The 18,459-nt window shown below is 45.7% G+C and overlaps 1 protein-coding gene across 2 annotated transcripts in view; it reads left to right on the top strand.

The window, feature by feature from the left end:
- Window positions 1–13,914, top strand: part of COL22A1 (collagen type XXII alpha 1 chain) — a 519,049-nt gene extending 505,135 nt beyond the window's left edge. For both annotated transcript variants that reach the window (XM_073679923.1, XM_073679924.1), the window contains 2 exons: window positions 1,522–1,599; window positions 11,407–13,914. In XM_073679923.1, the coding sequence (XP_073536024.1) occupies window positions 1,522–1,599; window positions 11,407–11,594 (266 nt within the window). In that variant the 3' untranslated portion in view covers window positions 11,595–13,914. The remainder of the gene's footprint in view (window positions 1–1,521; window positions 1,600–11,406) is intronic.
- The last annotated feature ends 4,545 nt before the right edge of the window (window positions 13,915–18,459 follow it).

The raw sequence follows: 18,459 nt of genomic DNA, 5'->3' as shown, positions 1-18,459 counted from the left end.
GGAGTTTGGAGACAAATGGGAGCAGTGATATGGGGTGGTAGCTGGATAAGGTGGCTGGGTCGAGGGAAGTCTTTTTGAGTATGGGCGTGATTGTGGCATGTTTGAAGGCAGCAGGGAAGATACCAGAAGTTAGTGATAGGTTGAAGAGATGGGTTAGGGATGGTATGAGTGTGGGGGTGAGGTTGGGGAGGAGGTGGGATGGTATGGGGTTGAGTTCACAAGTGATGAGGTGTGATTTGGAGAGGAGACGAGTAAGGTCTCTTTCCGTGATGTTGGGAAGGGAGGTTATGGGGGAAGGGCAATGGTCTGGTAAACAAAGGGGTTGTGGTGGTTGGACAGTAAAGACTTGCCTTGTTTGGTCAATCTTGTTTTTGAAGTGTGTGGCAAACTCCTCAGCAGAGATGACGGATGTCTGAGGGGGCAGTGGAGGGCGGAGGAGAGAGTTAAAAGTGTTGAATAGCTGTTTGGGGTTGTAGGATAGGGAGGATATGAGGGTTGTGAAGTAGGCCTGTTTAGCAGAGGTGAGGGCTGATTTGAATGCTAGTGTTGCTTGTTTGAATGCAGTGAAGTCATCTTGAGAATGTGTTTTCTTCCAACGCCACTCTGTAACCCTAGACGCTTGTCGAAGCTGTTTGGTGAGGTTGTTGTGCCAGGGTTGCCTATTGACTCGTCGTACTCTGCCATGCACAAGAAGGGCGACCAAGTCAATAGCCGATGCGAGAGTGGCATTGTAGACAGCAGTGGCGCTGTCTGTGTCGTGGAGTGAGGATATGGATGTCAGTGGTAGAATAGAGTCAGAGACTGTGTGGGTGTCTAGATGTGCAAGGTTTCGGCGGGGGTGTGCTAGTTGCTGGACATGGGTGACAGGTGAGGAGGACAGGGATGAGAAGGTGATTAGATGGTGGTCAGATACAGTAGATGCAGGCAGAGTGGACTTCAAAAGAAGGGAGAATAAGGGAGGGTAGAGGTGGGGTAGGGCTAAACGTGCAGTTGTTAGAAAGGAGAAAACCCACAGATAGGGACCAGTGTGTATTGGAATCAAATGATTGAGATGATAAATGTGCAGATGGGATCAAACATACCCAGGACAGCTAGAATGTAATTAGCAGGGATCAGTGGATACACAGCAGATATTGGATGCAGGAAACATACCAGGAGACAGATAGATACAGTTTGGAAAAGCCGGTCAGATATGCAGCGTGGGGTTTGCAGATGGGGTCAGATGACGTACATGTGGGTGAAGCAGAACAGATTGTCAGATGAAGAGTGGTGATGAGAGGGTTATATTTCTGGCATATTTCCGTTCTCACGTAATATGGTGGCACCTCTTCCATAAACTCACTGCACCAACCAACAACTACTCTAGGGGTCTCTGCAGCAATGTTCTGAAAAGGGTGATCTTTAGAACCTTTTTCAGAGTGGACCTGTCACCTTTTGAGTTGATGATACATACTGTACCAAGGGACTTCAGGTTTTTAGGTCCTAATATGTCATTTGTGTATCATTTTGTGTATTGCACAGGAGAAAGAGGAACTAAAGGTGAAAAGGGAGAACACGGAGTTGGTCAGAGAGGTGAAATGGGCCCACCGGGTATTCCAGGTATTTCAATAATTGTGTCTGTTGTGATGCTGGATTATTTTGTCCCTGTATCTTACATGGTGATACTCATAAACATTTCTGCCTGCGCATTAATAAATATTTATTGGTTCTGCCCCTATCCAATGCTTAACATGATGAACAAGTCTACAAACCTAGTCACAAAAACTAGGTTTTGGGATGCTAAACCACCATCTTTGCAACTGGAGATAGTATACTAAACATGCCTAAATCCTCCAAACCGGACACAGGGGCAAAAGAAAGTTAGAGTTTAGAACTTAGTCAAGACGAATCCAAGATTCTTTCTCAACATAAAGTGCAAGGGCATTGAGCAGATAAATCTATTGATGGTAAAACCTGAGCATTGAGCAAATCAAGCCTATAGCTGTACAAAAAAGAGGCGTAAACCTGCACAATGTGCATGCGCCTGATGTTGTTGAAAGATAGTCACCTATTCGTCTCATGTAAGTTACTTCTACTTCCTAATTCCACACCCAGTTTTGACATAGGCGTCATACTTGTAACACCATACCCCAGTGGCACAACAATATGCCAATGATCTAGTGTTTTAAAGCCTAGTGACAAGTTTCCTTTAAAAGGTAAGCAAGAACCTTAGACTCCCTTGAATGTATATGCGGCATTATGGTTGTGTAACAATTAAAAAATATATATATTTTGAATTGTTTCCAAAGAGAAGGTCTCCTTATAAAAGAAAGAGGTTACACTAGTACAGGGGTCTCAAACACGCGGCCCCTGAGGCTGCTTTATGCGGCCCGCAGGCACAGACCCCTTGACGATCCCGACCTGGTCCAGGAGGAGCCGCCGACAGCAGCGCTGCATTGCCGCACAGAGACTGTCTCCCAGCACTGCATTTCCAATGCCAGCCGCCGGCCAATCAGAGGCCAGCAGCTGATATCTGCGTGTCGGTTGCAGCGAGTATGACGTCATTGCCATATGCAGATGTCAGCTGCTGGCCTCTGATTGGCCGGCGGCTGACATTGAAAATGCAGTGCTGGGAGACAGTCTCTGTGCGGCAATGCAGCGCTGCTGTCGGCGGCTCCTCCTGGACCAGGTCGGGATCGTCAAGGGGTCGGACTCTGTGGTGCCTGCGGGCCACATCTGCAGGAAGGCCGCCGAGGGAACGGAGGACAGGTGAGAATCATCTTTTTTTTTTTCTATTTTATGTGTGTGAAGAACAGCACAGGGGGCACAGAGCCACAACATGGGGACCGGGATGGGGCACAGAGCCACAAGAGGGGACCTGGATGGGGCACATAGCCACAACATGGGGACCGGGATGGGGCACAGAGCCACAAGAGGGGACCTGGATGGGGCACAGAGCCACAGGATGGGGACCGGGATGGGGCACATAGCCACAACATGGGGACCGGGATGGGGCACATAGCCACAAGATGGGGACCTGGATGGGGCACATAGCCACAGGATGGGGACCTGGATGGGGCACATAGCCACAAGATGGGGACCTGGATGGGCACATACCCACAAGATGGGGACCTGGATGGGGCACATAGCCACAGGATGGGGACCTGGATGGGGCACATAGCCACAGGATGGGGACCTGGATGGGGCACATAGCCACAAGAGGGGACCTGGATGGGGCACATAGCCACAAGAGGGGACCTGGATGGGGCACATAGCCACAGGATGGGGACCTGGATGGGGCACATAGCCACAAGATGGGGACCTGGATGGGCACATACCCACAAGATGGGGACCTGGATGGGGCACATAGCCACAGGATGGGGACCTGGATGGGGCACATAGCCACAGGATGGGGACCTGGATGGGGCACATAGCCACAAGAGGGGACCTGGATGGGGCACATAGCCACAAGAGGGGACCTGGATGGGGCACATAGCCACAAGAGGGGACCTGGATGGGGCACATTAGTACAAGATGGGGACCTGGATGGGGCACATAGCCACAGGATGGGGACCTGGATGGGGCACATTAGTACAAGATGGGGACCTGGATGGGGCACATAGCCACAGGATGGGGACCTGGATGGGGCACATTAGTACAAGATGGGGACCTGGATGGGGCACATAGCCACAGGATGGGGACCTGGATGGGGCACATAGCCACAGTATGGGGACCAGAGCCACAACATGGGGACCTGGATGGGGCACATAGCCACAAGATGGGGACCTGGATGGGGCACATAGCCACAGGATGGGGACCTGGATGGGGCACATAGCCTCAAGATGTGGACCTGGATGGGGCACATAGCCTCAAGATGTGGACCTGGATGGGGCACATAGCCACAAGATGTGGACCTGGATGGGGCACAGAGCCACAAGATGGGGACCAGAGCCACAAGAGGGGACCTGGATGGGGCACATAGCCACAAGATGGGGACCTGGATGGGGCACAGAGCCACAAGAGGGGACCTGGATGGGGCACATAGCCACAGGATGGGGACCTGGATGGGGCACAGAGCCACAAGATGGGGACCTGGATGGGGCACATAGCCACAAGAGGGGACCTGGATGGGGCACATAGCCACAAGATGGGGACCTGGATGGGGCACATAGCCACAAGAGGGGACCTGGATGGGGCACATAGCCACAAGAGGGGACCTGGATGGGGCACATAGCCACAAGATGGGGACCTGGATGGGGCACAGAGCCACAAGAGGGGACCTGGATGGGGCACATAGCCACAGGATGGGGACCTGGATGGGGCACATAGCCACAAGAGGGGACCTGGATGGGGCACATAGCCACAAGAGGGGACCTGGATGGGGCACATAGCCACAAGAGGGGACCTGGATGGGGCACATTAGTACAAGATGGGGACCTGGATGGGGCACATAGCCACAGGATGGGGACCTGGATGGGGCACATTAGTACAAGATGGGGACCTGGATGGGGCACATAGCCACAGGATGGGGACCTGGATGGGGCACATAGCCACAGTATGGGGACCAGAGCCACAACATGGGGACCTGGATGGGGCACATAGCCACAAGATGGGGACCTGGATGGGGCACATAGCCACAGGATGGGGACCTGGATGGGGCACATAGCCTCAAGATGTGGACCTGGATGGGGCACATAGCCTCAAGATGTGGACCTGGATGGGGCACATAGCCACAAGATGTGGACCTGGATGGGGCACAGAGCCACAAGATGGGGACCAGAGCCACAAGAGGGGACCTGGATGGGGCACATAGCCACAAGATGGGGACCTGGATGGGGCACAGAGCCACAAGAGGGGACCTGGATGGGGCACATAGCCACAGGATGGGGACCTGGATGGGGCACAGAGCCACAAGATGGGGACCTGGATGGGGCACATAGCCACAAGAGGGGACCTGGATGGGGCACATAGCCACAAGAGGGGACCTGGATGGGGCACATAGCCACAAGATGGGGACCTGGATGGGGCACATAGCCACAAGAGGGGACCTGGATGGGGCACATAGCCACAAGAGGGGACCTGGATGGGGCACATAGCCACAAGATGGGGACCTGGATGGGGCACAGAGCCACAAGAGGGGACCTGGATGGGGCACATAGCCACAGGATGGGGACCTGGATGGGGCACAGAGCCACAAGATGGGGACCTGGATGGGGCACATAGCCACAAGAGGGGACCTGGATGGGGCACATAGCCACAAGAGGGGACCTGGATGGGGCACATAGCCACAAGAGGGGACCTGGATGGGGCACATAGTCACAAGAGGGGACCTGGATGGGGCACAGAGCCACAACATGGGGACCTGGATGGGGCACAGAGCCACAAGAGGGGACCTGGATGGGGCACATAGCCACAGGATGGGGACCTGGATGGGGCACATAGCCACAAGATGGGGACCTGGATGGGCACATACCCACAAGATGGGGACCTGGATGGGGCACATAGCCACAGGATGGGGACCTGGATGGGGCACATAGCCACAGGATGGGGACCTGGATGGGGCACATAGCCACAAGAGGGGACCTGGATGGGGCACATAGCCACAAGAGGGGACCTGGATGGGGCACATAGCCACAGGATGGGGACCTGGATGGGGCACATTAGTACAAGATGGGGACCTGGATGGGGCACATAGCCACAGGATGGGGACCTGGATGGGGCACATAGCCACAGTATGGGGACCAGAGCCACAACATGGGGACCTGGATGGGGCACATAGCCACAAGATGGGGACCTGGATGGGGCACATAGCCACAGGATGGGGACCTGGATGGGGCACATAGCCTCAAGATGTGGACCTGGATGGGGCACATAGCCTCAAGATGTGGACCTGGATGGGGCACATAGCCACAAGATGTGGACCTGGATGGGGCACAGAGCCACAAGATGGGGACCAGAGCCACAACATGGGGACCTGGATGGGGCACATAGCCTCAAGATGTGGACCTGGATGGGGCACATAGCCTCAAGATGTGGACCTGGATGGGGCACATAGCCACAAGATGTGGACCTGGATGGGGCACAGAGCCACAAGATGGGGACCAGAGCCACAACATGGGGACCTGGATGGGGCACATAGCCACAAGATGGGGACCTGGATGGGGCACATAGCCACAAGATGGGGACCTGGATGGGGCACATAGCCACAAGATGGGGACCTGGATGGGGAACATTGCCACAGGATGGGGACCTGGATGGGGCACATAGCCCCAAGATGGGGACCTGGATGAGGCACATTAGTACAAGATGGGCGCCAGGATGGGGAACGTTGCCACAGGATGGGGACCTGGATGGGGCACATAGCCACAAGATGGGGACCTGGATGGGGCACAGAGCCACAAGATGGGGACCTGGATGGGGCACAGAGCCACAAGATGGGGACCAGAGCCACAAGATGGGGACCTGGATGGGGAACATTGCCACAGGATGGGGACCTGGATGGGGCACATAGCCCCAAGATGGGGACCTGGATGAGGCACATTAGTACAAGATGGGCGCCAGGATGGGGAACGTTGCCACAGGATGGGGACCTGGATGGGGCACATAGCCACAGGATGGGGACCTGGATGGGGCACATTAGTACAAGATGGGGACTTGGATGGGGAACATTGCTACAAGATGTTTTCCATTATTACTATATGATGCTAATTGTAAGACAATATTACTGTATGTGGCCAATTGGGGGAAATAACATTGTAAAAAAAATAAAAAATAAAATAAAGCATGAAAAAATATTGGGCACTAAAAATGCTGTTTTATATGTAAACTAAAGTAAACACAAAAAAGTGCATGTTTATTATCGCCACATCCATAACGACCCAAGCCATAAAAAAATAAACACGGCAAAAATGTTCAAAAGGTGTATACAAAAAAAATGGTATCACTAAAAATGTCACATTGAACAAAGAATGCGGCCCCCCAAATTCAAATTTCTTCCATGTGCGGCCCATATACCCAGCCGAGTTTCATAGAATCATAGAATCATAGAATCATAGAATGGTAAAGTTGGAAGGGACCTCCTGGGTCATCTGGTCCAACCCCCTGCTCAAAGCAGGATTCACTAGATCATCTCAGACAGATGTCTGTCCAGCCTCTGTTTGAAGACGTCCATTGAAGGGGAACTCACCACCTCTCGTGGCAGCCTGTTCCACTCATTAATCACCCTAACTGTCAAAAAGTTTTTTCTAATATCTAATCTGTGTCTCCTCCCATTTAGTTTCATCCCATTGCTTCTAGTCTTTCCTTGTGCAAATGAGAATAAAGATGATCCTTCCACAATGTGACAGCCCTTGACATATTTGTAGACAGCTATTAAGTCTCCTCTCAGTCTTCTTTTTTGCAAGCTAAACATTCCCAAATCCTGCAACCGTTCCTCATAGGACATGGTTTGCAGACCAGTCACCATTCTGGTCGCTCTTCTCTGAACTTGCTCCAGTTTGTCTATGTCTTTTTTAAAATGTGGTGCCCAAAACTGTACACAGTATTCCAGATGAGGTCTGACCAAAGAGGAGTAAAGACCGATAATGACTTCACGTGATCTAGACTGTATACTTCTGTTAATACATCCCAGAATTGTATTTGCCTTTTTTGCTGCTGCATCACACTGTTGACTCATGTTCAGTCTATGATCTATTAGTATACCTAAGTCTTTTTCACATGTACTGTTGCTTAGCTCTATTCCTCCCATTTTGTATATGCTTTTTTCATTTTTATTGCCCAGATGTAGTACTTTGCATTTTTCCCTGTTAAAAACCATTCTGTTGGTTGCTGCCCACTGCTCCAGTTTATTTAGGTCTTTTTGAATCCTCTCTCTCTCTTCTCTAGTATTAGCTATCCCTCCTAGCTTTGTGTCATCAGCAAATTTAATCAGTTTACCCTCAATTCCTTCATCTAAATCATTGATAAAGATGTTGAACAATACAGGTCCCAGGACGGAGCCCTGTGGTACCCCACTTGAGACATTCATCCAGCTGGATGTGAAGCCATTTACAACCACCCTTTGAGTCCGATCACTAAGCCAGTTATGAATCCACCTAACAGTTGCCTGGTCCATTGCATACTTGGTCATTTTTTCAATAAGGATGGTGTGAGATACTTTGTCAAATGCTTTGCTGAAGTCAAGATATACTATATCTACAGCATTTCCCTGATCCACCCAGTCAGTGATTCTGTCATAGAAGGAAATTAAGTTAGTCTGACATGACTTGTTAGTTACAAACCCATGCTGACTCTGGTTAATCACTTCATTCTTATCCATGTACTTACATACATGTTGTTTAATAATTTGTTCAAAGATCTTTCCTGGTATAGAAGTCAGACTCACCGGCCTATAGTTCCCTGGGTCCACCTTCTTCCCCTTTTTGAAGATAGGAACAACATTTGCTCTTCTCCAGTCTTCTGGGACTTCTCCTGTTCTCCAAGAATTTTCAAAGATTATGGAGAGTGGTTCTAAAATTTCTTCTACGATCTCCTTCAGTACTCTGGGGTGTAATTCATCTGGACCTGGAGACTTGAACTCATTTATGTTAGCTAAATATTCCCTCACAATCTTTCTGTTTACAGATAACTTGGATTCCTCTATTCCTTTAAAAGGACAGTGAAGATCAGTTGATGTTACATTTTCTTTCTGAGAGAAAACAGATGCAAAATAGGAATTAAAAAGTTCGGCCTTCTCAACATCCTCTCTTACCATTTCTCCATTTTCATCCTGTAAAAATCCTATAGCATCTTTGACTTTTCTTTTACTTTTGACATACCCCCAAAATCCTTTTTTATTGCTTTTGACATCTCTTGCAAGCCTTAATTCATTGTCAGCTTTAGCTAACCTGATACATGCCCTGCAGGATCTGCAGACTGCATTATAATCTTCTTTAGATATGCCTCCCTCTTTCCATTTAATAAACATTTCTTTCTTTCTTTTTAGCATGTGTTTAAGTTCTGTGTTCATCCATCCTGGTTTCCTTAAATGCTTCCCATTCTTCCTACTTTTTGGGATTGTTAACAATTGTGCTTTGAGAATCTCATTTTTAAAAATTTCCCATCCTTCCTGGACATTTTTGTCCTTAAGGACATCCAGCCATTGGATCCCTCCTATTCTCTTTCTGAGTCTCTTAAAATCTGCCTTTCTAAAATCTAACCTTGAAGTTTGAGTCTTCACATGTCTTCCTCCTCTAGTTATCCAAAATTCTATAATAGCATGATCGCTGCCTCCTAGGGTCCCAGCCACCTTTACCTCCTCAACCATTTCCTCCCTGTTTATAAGGATTAGATCCAAAGTAGCAGATCCCCTTGTTTTCTCCCCTACCTTTTGGAAGATAAAGCTGTCAGCAAGAGAGGATAAGAATTTGCTTGACCTGTTAGTTTTACTTGAGAGAGATTCCCAACAAATGTCTGGATAGTTGAAATCTCCCATGACCACTACGTCATATTTTTTGGAGAACTTGGCCATTTGATACATAAAGAGTTCATCCATATCTTCAGCTTGCCCAGGTGGCCTGTAGTAAATGCCTACAATGGTGTCCTTTCCGTTGTTCTCTCCTTGTATTCTTACCCAAACAGTTTCCACAGAACTCCCAGTCTCTGAGGCTTCAATCTCTGTGCAGATATACGCTTTTCTAACATACAATGCAACACCTCCTCCTCGTTTATCAAGTCTGTTTCTTGCAAATAAGTTGTATCCTTTTAGCCTTGTATTCCAATCATGTGTATCGTCCCACCAAGTTTCAGTGATTCCAATGACATCATATTCCTTTTCCTGCATTAGTAGTTCCAATTCTCCTTGTTTGTTGCCCATGCTTTGTGCATTTGTATAAAAACATTTTAGTTTGTGATTGGTTTCTCTTCCTCCCATATTTTTATTATTTAAATTGTTTTGTCTTTGTTCTTCCTTTCCACTTCCAGTAGCAGAGATCTCAATAGTATTTGTCAGCTGTATGGCTTTTTCTGGCCTTTTGCTTCCCTTCTCACATTGTTCTAGTTTAAAGCTCTTCTGATGAGTGTAGCAAGGCGACTTCCAAATACATGTTTTCCAGTCTTCGTAAGGTGCACCCCATCTCTAGCAAGTAGTCCATCGTATAGGTAATTCATTCCGTGATCCAGAAATCCAAATCCTTGTTGACGGCACCATCGACGTAGCCAGTTGTTCACCTGTAGAATCTTATTCCACCTCATTGTTCCATGGCCATCCACTGGGAGGATGGATGAGAAGACCACCTGCGCTCCCAATTCTTTCACTTTCTTGCCTAAGTCTTCAAAGTCACTGCAGATGGTTTCCAGGTCCTTTCTTGCGGTGTCATTTGTCCCCACATGTATTAGCAGGAATGGGTAGTGATCTGTAGGTCTGAAGAGTCTTGATATCCTGTCAGACACATCTTTAATTTTTGCTCCTGGAAGACAACACATTTCTCTTGAGGTTATGTCTGGTCTGCAGATAGCGGCCTCTGTTCCTCTTAACAGGGAATCCCCCATGACCACCACTCTCCGTTTTTTCTTCACAACATTCTTCTTTTTCCATCCAGGAGGATTCTGAGGGCTTACAAGGTTATTCATTGCTGGCAAAGTCTTATTTTGCTGTATTTCTTCATGGTTCTCCTGCGTGAGAGCCTGGTACTGGTTCCTGAGCAGTATGGGTGCTGACTGCCTCTCGATCCTCCTGCTTCTCTGGGTCACATGCTTCCATTCCTCTGTTTCGTCAGGTGCAGTTCGAATTTCTTCTCTTTCTGAATCATGAAGAGATAATTCTGCTCTGTCTAAGAACTCTTCACCTTCCTTAATGATTTTCAAGGTAGTTAACCTCTCTTCTAGATTTCGCAACTTTTCCTCCAACAGGGCACAAGCTTGCATTTCTGGCATGTGACGTTTGGCTTTTCCACTGGCAAGTCTGTGAACATGTAGCAGGATATGCAGCTCACCAAATGGCTCCTGGACTCTTCCATGTTCTTATTGTTAATGTTCTGAAAACAGTGAAAAAAGCTTCAAAAAAAGCTTAAAAATGCGCGCGCCGACAGGAGTTTGAGACCCCTGCACTAGTAGAATCCTCCACTGCTCCAGCACTGCCACTTTGATGCTTTTTGCAGAAACTGGACGTGATGACGTCCATACCACCTAACACTGCAACTGATCAGTGGCCTCCATGGTCAGGTGATTGGTGATTAGGAGGCCACCATTACTGGAGAATTCGAACACTGAGGGATTCTAATGCTAAATTCTTAAGGGCTGAGGCAGTTTAGCTAGGGCACCATCTCCCCTTTATGTTGGTGGTTGGAACCTAAGGATAAGCTGGCCCAGTTCTTGAATTTTTCTAGTACAGCTGTAGGTCAACTTATGTATCAATAGTAGAAGTAAATTCTAAAATATTTCTCTTCTTAGGTGTTCCTGGAGAACCTGGATATGCCAAAGATGGACTCCCTGGATCTTCTGGTCCTCAAGGTGAACCAGGGTTGCCTGGATCAATTGGTCCTCAAGGACCACCGGGAATAAATGGACAATGTGACCCATCACAATGTGCCTATTTTGCCAGCTTAGGGTCTAGACCTGGTAGTGTGAAAGGAACTTAATTCAAGGACATCCAAGAAGACACAAAAGGAGTGAATGAAACTTGAATTTATTGCTGGTTTAAACAACCTTCCAAAATAAAGGGTATTACTAATGCTCCATGCACATCAAGGAGATTCCGACTTGGGGGAAAAGAAATCCAGTTTCAATTTTTTTTTTCATTTTTGATGGATGAAACCAATGATTACTGCCGGTCGGTCAAGGCTTTTTTTTTTTTTCTTCAGTGTTTTTACATTATGTGTGTCATTTATATATTCTTATTTAAAAGGAGTTGTGCTTTGAAAGTGCAAGATATTTCTTTGGAGGTTTTTCAAAGGAGATGAAGTCCAAAGGAAATTCAGAAACAGCTTCTCATGCAAATGGTAGTTTCACCTGTTCTTGGCAATAGAAGTAGCCGAGAGCAATGTTCCTTAAAGTGCAAACTTTCATAGGGAATACCACTGCAATGCCTATACAGATTTTATTGGCCCTAACATACCTTCTATAGACTATATGGTGATGGCCAACAGCTCCTGCTTAGTTCAGCTTCCCTCGTAACCACTTGTCTTCCATCTGAGTGACCACCTTTTTTAGTCCATGGTTGCTACATTGTAAAGAAAAATTCTACCTACTTAGAAAACACACGATGTTACAAGAAAAGGTAAAAAAAATAAATATAAAATAAAAAGCAAAAACACAAGATAAAAAAGAAAAAAGTAAGCAAGAAGGATAGAAAGGAATAGAAAAGACTGGAAGCCATGTGTTCTGTGCCTGGAATAGTTTTTGGAAGACAATCGGAGAGCAAAAAGAAAGAAAAATGCCTGGTAAAGAAAGTTATGGATAAGAAGAAGATCACTTGTTAAAAAAAAAAGATCATTTGTTAAAAAAAAATTCACATTTTTGAGTAGAAAGGAGAAAGGGTCGAGGAACTGTGGTGATAACTAGTTTGAGTATAGGTACTTGTGCTTGACCTTCTTGGTGGCTTTACAGAAGAAGTTGGCAACAGATTTTAATCAGGTCTTGGCAACACTTACCATGGGCCCTGTGCTACCCTTTAGGTCCCTGAAAGTAACATATAGTATTTTACTATTGCTGAAATGTAGTTCACATGGGTGATGAGGAGTTTACTGCACCTCAAAATAACGTTGGTTCCCCAAAGGCTGCCCACTCCATTCAGTAGCATCATGTTAATCATTTATAGAAAAAGTTCTAAAGTTGCAATTGCAGATGAGAGGAGCAGATATTCTTCTTTTCCGGTACAACTAATTAGCAATGTCTAGTCTACAATATTAGGGGGCACAGGGTTGCTCTTTGCTATTGCATATCCCCGAGGGATACCCAACTTTTGTGAATTTTCTGTTTTCGTTATTATTGACTGATCACAATTTCGTTTCCAAAGAAGGAAAGGTAGCCATTGTAAACCCCCCCAAACATGACACCTTATTCACTTCTCGGGCATCCATTTGTAGAAAAGTCTCAGAGGCTCTTGAATCCCAATTCAAAATCTAAAACAGACCCTCGACCTATCATGATTCGTTTAGAAGACCGGTATCTCTGTGTCGGAGGGGTTTCTAAGCCCTTTTGGGCACCAATATGCAAAGGGAAGCTGCTACCTCTGTACCCCTTATAGCAACACCCCTTAACAGACCTCTTTGAATTAGGGAATAAAGAGTGTGCCACAAAAGACATGATGACATGATAAAAGCCCCTCAGCCACCTCGACCTCTTGAAGTCAGAAGTGCCAAGATACATCGTAATATTCTTCAAAGTGCTTCTTGTCTAGAACAAGTCAATGGGTGAAGAAGAATCTAAGCATGTGAGTCCACCTGGTGCTTCTGATTGGCTGACGAGGCTTACTCGGGGGTGGTACTTTCTATTTGCATATGTTATGTGAAAAATCAGGAGGTCACAAGTGGGGGCGAATGTACCCACCAACCCTTTAAAGGTCCATCCAAGCAACAGTTGCCTTTAAGCTGTCATTTTATCCAATAGTAAGTATCACATTAATCATTTATAGTAATGCCCAACAGCTGATATAGAGGAACCGGAAATCAGGTCAGCTTTTGTTGGGGTAACTACCTTTATGTTTTTATGTTGTTGCTTTTAAAAAAAATGATTTTGCTGAAGATAAATTATTTGTTCATAAATGGAGAAGATATTACTGAGTTCAAAAAGTTGTGATTGATGCATTGACCTTCCAATACTTTGGTGCTAGTTTTCCATTCTGTAGCTTTAAGACGTAATCCTGGCATATAAATTATGTGACTGTCTCAGAAAGGCAACTTTTACGTATTTAAAAAATATATATATTGTATTGACATAAATACTTTTCTGTTAAATTTGGATTTTGATGTTGTTTTTATTGGGGGTTTTTGGTTTTGCTGCAAAGTAAGCAAAGAATGCTCTCAAAAATATAAGTGTTAATACAATCTTCAAAATGGAAATTGAATCACAAACAGGAAAAGCCGTGGGATTATGGGAATCACAGGACAGAGACATGTTAATAATGTGCAAATTATGAAAAAGGTACAGTACAGTCCAAAAGTTTGGACACACCTTCTCATTTAAAGATTTTTCTTTATTTTCATGACTATGAAAATTGCACATTCACACTGAAGGCATCAAAACTATGAATTAACACATGTGGAATTATATACTTAACAAAAAAGTGTGAAACAATGGAAAATATGTCTTATATTCTAGGTTCTTCAAAGTAGCCACCTTTTGCTTTGATGACTGCTTTGCACACTCTTGGCATTCTCTTGATGAGCTTCAAGAGGTAGTCACCGGAAATGGTTTTCACTTCACAGGTGTGCCCTGTCAGGTTTAATAAGTGGGATTTCTTGCCTTATAAATGGGGTTGGGACCATCAGTTGTGTTGTGCAGAAGTCTGGTGGATACACAGCTGATAGTCCTACTGAATACACTGTTAGAATTTGTATTATGGCAAGAAAAAAGCAGCTAAGTAAAGAAAAACGAGTGGCCATCATTACTTTAAGAAATGAAGGTCAGTCAGTCCGAAAAATTGGGTAAACTTTGAAAGTGTCCCCAAGTGCAGTTGCAAAAACCATCAAGCGCTACAAAGAAACTGGCTCACATGAGGACCGCCCCAGGAAAGGAAGACCAAGAGTCACCTCTGCTTCTGAGGATAAGTTTATCCGAGTCACCAGCCTCAGAAATCACAGGTTAACAGCAGCTCAGATTAGAGACCAGGTCAATGCCACACAGAGTTCTAGCAGCAGACACATCTCTACAACAACTGTTAAGAGGAGACTTTGTGCAGCATGTCTTCAAGGTAAAATAGCTGCTAGGAAACCACTGCTAAGGACAGGCAACAAGCAGAAGAGACTTGTTTGGGCTAAAGAACACAAGGAATGGACATTAGACTAGTGGAAATCTGTGCTTTGGTCTGATGAGTCCAAATTTGAGATCTTTGGTTCCAACCACCGTGTCTTTGTGCAACGCAGAAAAGGTGAACGGATGGACTCTACATGCCTGGTTCCCACCATGAATCATGGAGGAGGAGGTGTGATGGTGTGGGGGGGCTTTGCTGGTGACACTGTTGGGGCTTTATTCAAAATTGAAGGCATACTGAACCAGCATGGCTACCACAGCATCTTGCAGCGGCATGCTATTCCATCTGGTTTGCGTTTAGTTGGACCATCATTTATTTTTCAACAGGACAATGACCCCAAACACACCTCCAGGCTGTGTAAGGGCTATTTGACCAAGAAGGAGAGTGATTGGGTGCTACGCCAGATGACCTGGCCTCCACAGTCACCAGACCTGAACCCAATAGAGATGGTTTGGGGTGAGCTGGACCGCAGAGTGAAGGCAAAAGGGCCAACAAGTGCTAAGCATCTCTGGGAACTAATTCAAGATTGTTGGAAGACCATTTCCGGTGACTACCTCTTGAAGCTCATCAAGAGAATGCCAAGAGTGTGCAAAGCAGTCATCAAAGCCAAAGGTGGCTACTTTGAAGAACCTAGAATATAAGACATATTTTCAGTTGTTTCACACTTTTTTGTTAAGTATATAATTACACATGTTAATTCATAGTTTTGATGCCTTCAGTGTGAATGTACAATTTTCATAGTCAAGAAAATAAAGAAAAGTCTTTAAATGAGAAGGTGTGTCCAAACTTTAGGTCTGTACTGTATGTGCATCTGGAAGAACATAGACAACAGGCTATACTGGATAGCAAACAAGCGAGGCAAGACACACTGGAAACCACAAAATCAGGAAGGCAAATGCGGAAGAAAGTGGGGGGTCTGAAGCAGCACATTGACGGATGTGTTAGGATCTACAGAAAGTTGCAATTTAATATGAAGAGACTCCAATAGCAGTTTGTGTTGTTACAGCAAATTATGGGTTAGCCAGCAGGTCTGAGGATTTGTAGAAATCACAAGAGTTTATGAAGACGAATTCTGCCTAGAATGAACAGTTATTAACTATCAGTTTGAGATGCTTATGGCTAACGATGGGCTTACCAGCTGGTCTCGTGGAGCCATAGATGTTAATATCAGAAATCACAGAAGTCTGAGGAGGAAAGGTCTGAAGAAGCACACAGATGAAGGTGTTAGGATCTACAGTAAGTTGCAATGTAATGTGAACAGACTCAAATTGCAGTTTGTGATGTTACAGCAAATGATGGGTTAACCAGCAGGTCTGAGGATTTATAGAAATCACAGGAGTTTATGAAGACAAATACTGCCTAGAAAAAAAAACTATCAGTTTGAGATGCTTATGGCTATCGATGGGTTTTCCAGATGGTCTGGTGGAGCCATAGGCGTTAGTAGCAGAAATCACAGAAGTCTGAGGAGGACAATAGCAGGTCTGAAGCAGCACACAGATGAAGGTGTTAGGATCTACAACAAGTTGCTATGTAATGTGAACTAACTCAAATAGCAGTTTGTGATGTTACAGAAAATAATGGGTAAACCAGCAGGTCTGAAGGTTTGTAGAAATCACATGAGTTTGTGAAGACGAATGCTACCTAGAATGAACAGTCATTAACTATAAGTTCAAGATGCTTATGTCTAACGATGGGTTTACCAGTTGGACTCTTGGAGCCATAGATGTTAGTAGCAGAAATCACAGAAGTCTGAGGAGGAAGATATCAGGTCTGAAGCAGCACACAGATGAAGGTGTTAGGATCTACAGAAAGTTGCAATGTAATGTGAACTGACTCAAATAGCAGTTTGTGATGTTACAGAAAATAATGGGTAAACCAGCAGGTCTGATGGTTTGTAGACATCACAGTAGTTTGCAAAGATGAATGCTGTGTATTATTAACAGTCTTTAAGTATCAGTTCGAGACACTTATGACAAATGATGGGTTAAACAGCTGGTCTTCTGGAGCAGTAGTAGGCTAGAAGCAGAAATAACAGAAGTCTAAAGAGATAATAACAACAGAATAAACTGAACGTTGACAGAGTCCAGGCAAAGGCAGCTGAACACAGTACTGATATAATTCTCAGACACAGGGGTGTGTCCAACAGGGCCTGATGTCGCTGAGACATGCTGGGCAATGTGTAGATGGAGAGAACAACAAGGGGCAGCTGCCATAGGAGAAGAGAGCAAAGCCTGGCCCATCTGAGGCAAGTGCGTAAAACAATGCTGAATGGACTTAGACTCCAAAATCATCAAGGTCCGCTGCTGGCAGCACATTTCGCAATTGCTGACCAAAAACGTCTCAGATGTGCTCGATGAGAGACAAGTCCAGAAACACTGAAGGCATTGGTAGTACATTTAGGCTGCACAGAATGCTCAGTGTAACCTTGTTATGTTGAAAAATAGCGCCTGGAACTTTGCAGAAATGGCCGTGCCACTGGTTTGACCACAAAATTAATATAAAGCTGAACTGTTTGTGCATCTGAAATGCAGACTGGAGGGATACAGCTACCTTACATTATGCCAACCCACACCATAATCCAAGAAGTGGGACCGGTGTGACGTTCCTCCATGAAGGCCTCTATGCCATTGTCCACTTGATCTCCAGACCAATCTCTGGCTGTCATTGTATCTAAGAAACAAATCTAGAAGATAGATCTCCATTCCTATCTCAATTGCTCCATTACAGCCTCTGTTCCCCCATCTGCTGACCACATGAGCAACCCGAAAAAGAGGACAGGGAGTGGCACACCTGTTCTTCTCCTGGGATTATGGTGTAGGGTGGCATAATATACAGTAGCTTGACCCTTCTAGTCTTCATGCCAAGTACAGCAACAACTGAGCGTTATATTGATAATCATGGAACCAGTGGTATGTCTATTTGTTCAAACTGTCCTGGAAGCCATTTTTCAATAACCCCTCCATGCCACATATTGCTCGTGCTACTGTGAGCAGTCCACGTGGCCTATATGTGCGGCCATTGCCTTCACCTTCTCCGGACTTGTCTCCCATCGAGCACATCGGGGATGTCATTAGTTGACATCAAGAGTTGTCATCAGCGGATCTTGATGGTTTGCCCACGTGCATTCAGCGCAGAAGAACCTTTCTCAGGCGACAATTAATAACCTCAGTGATATCAGCCAAGGCTGTAAGTGCGATGGTATCTGCGTCTGGCGCTCATACTTGATTATAAATATATCTAGATGTTTTGAAAATGTTGTTTCGATTTTTTTCGTCATTTGCTCATCATTATCATTTCTATCCATCCTGTGAATTCCATAATTCCATTCCTTTTCCTTCTTTGTGATGGAATTTCATTGTTGGGGAGTGGTCTTTAATATAATATTGTGGTACCATGTTAGCAACAAAAATCTATGTAAATACTTTAGAACTCATGGGGCCACATAGTAAGAATCCATGTTGGCCCCTCTAAAAAGTAAAATATTCCGTGGAGTAGGTGGGGTTACGGGCACAAGACGCAGTCACAGAAGGGCA

The sequence above is a fragment of the Phyllobates terribilis genome, unplaced genomic scaffold, assembly GCF_046119375.1.
Source record: "Phyllobates terribilis strain yellow unplaced genomic scaffold, ASM4611937v1 Scaffold_4__5_contigs__length_816908805, whole genome shotgun sequence".
Classification (NCBI taxonomy): domain Eukaryota; kingdom Metazoa; phylum Chordata; class Amphibia; order Anura; family Dendrobatidae; genus Phyllobates; species Phyllobates terribilis.
Note: the sequence above shows the minus strand (reverse complement) of the source record. Positions and strands in the feature narration are given on the sequence as shown.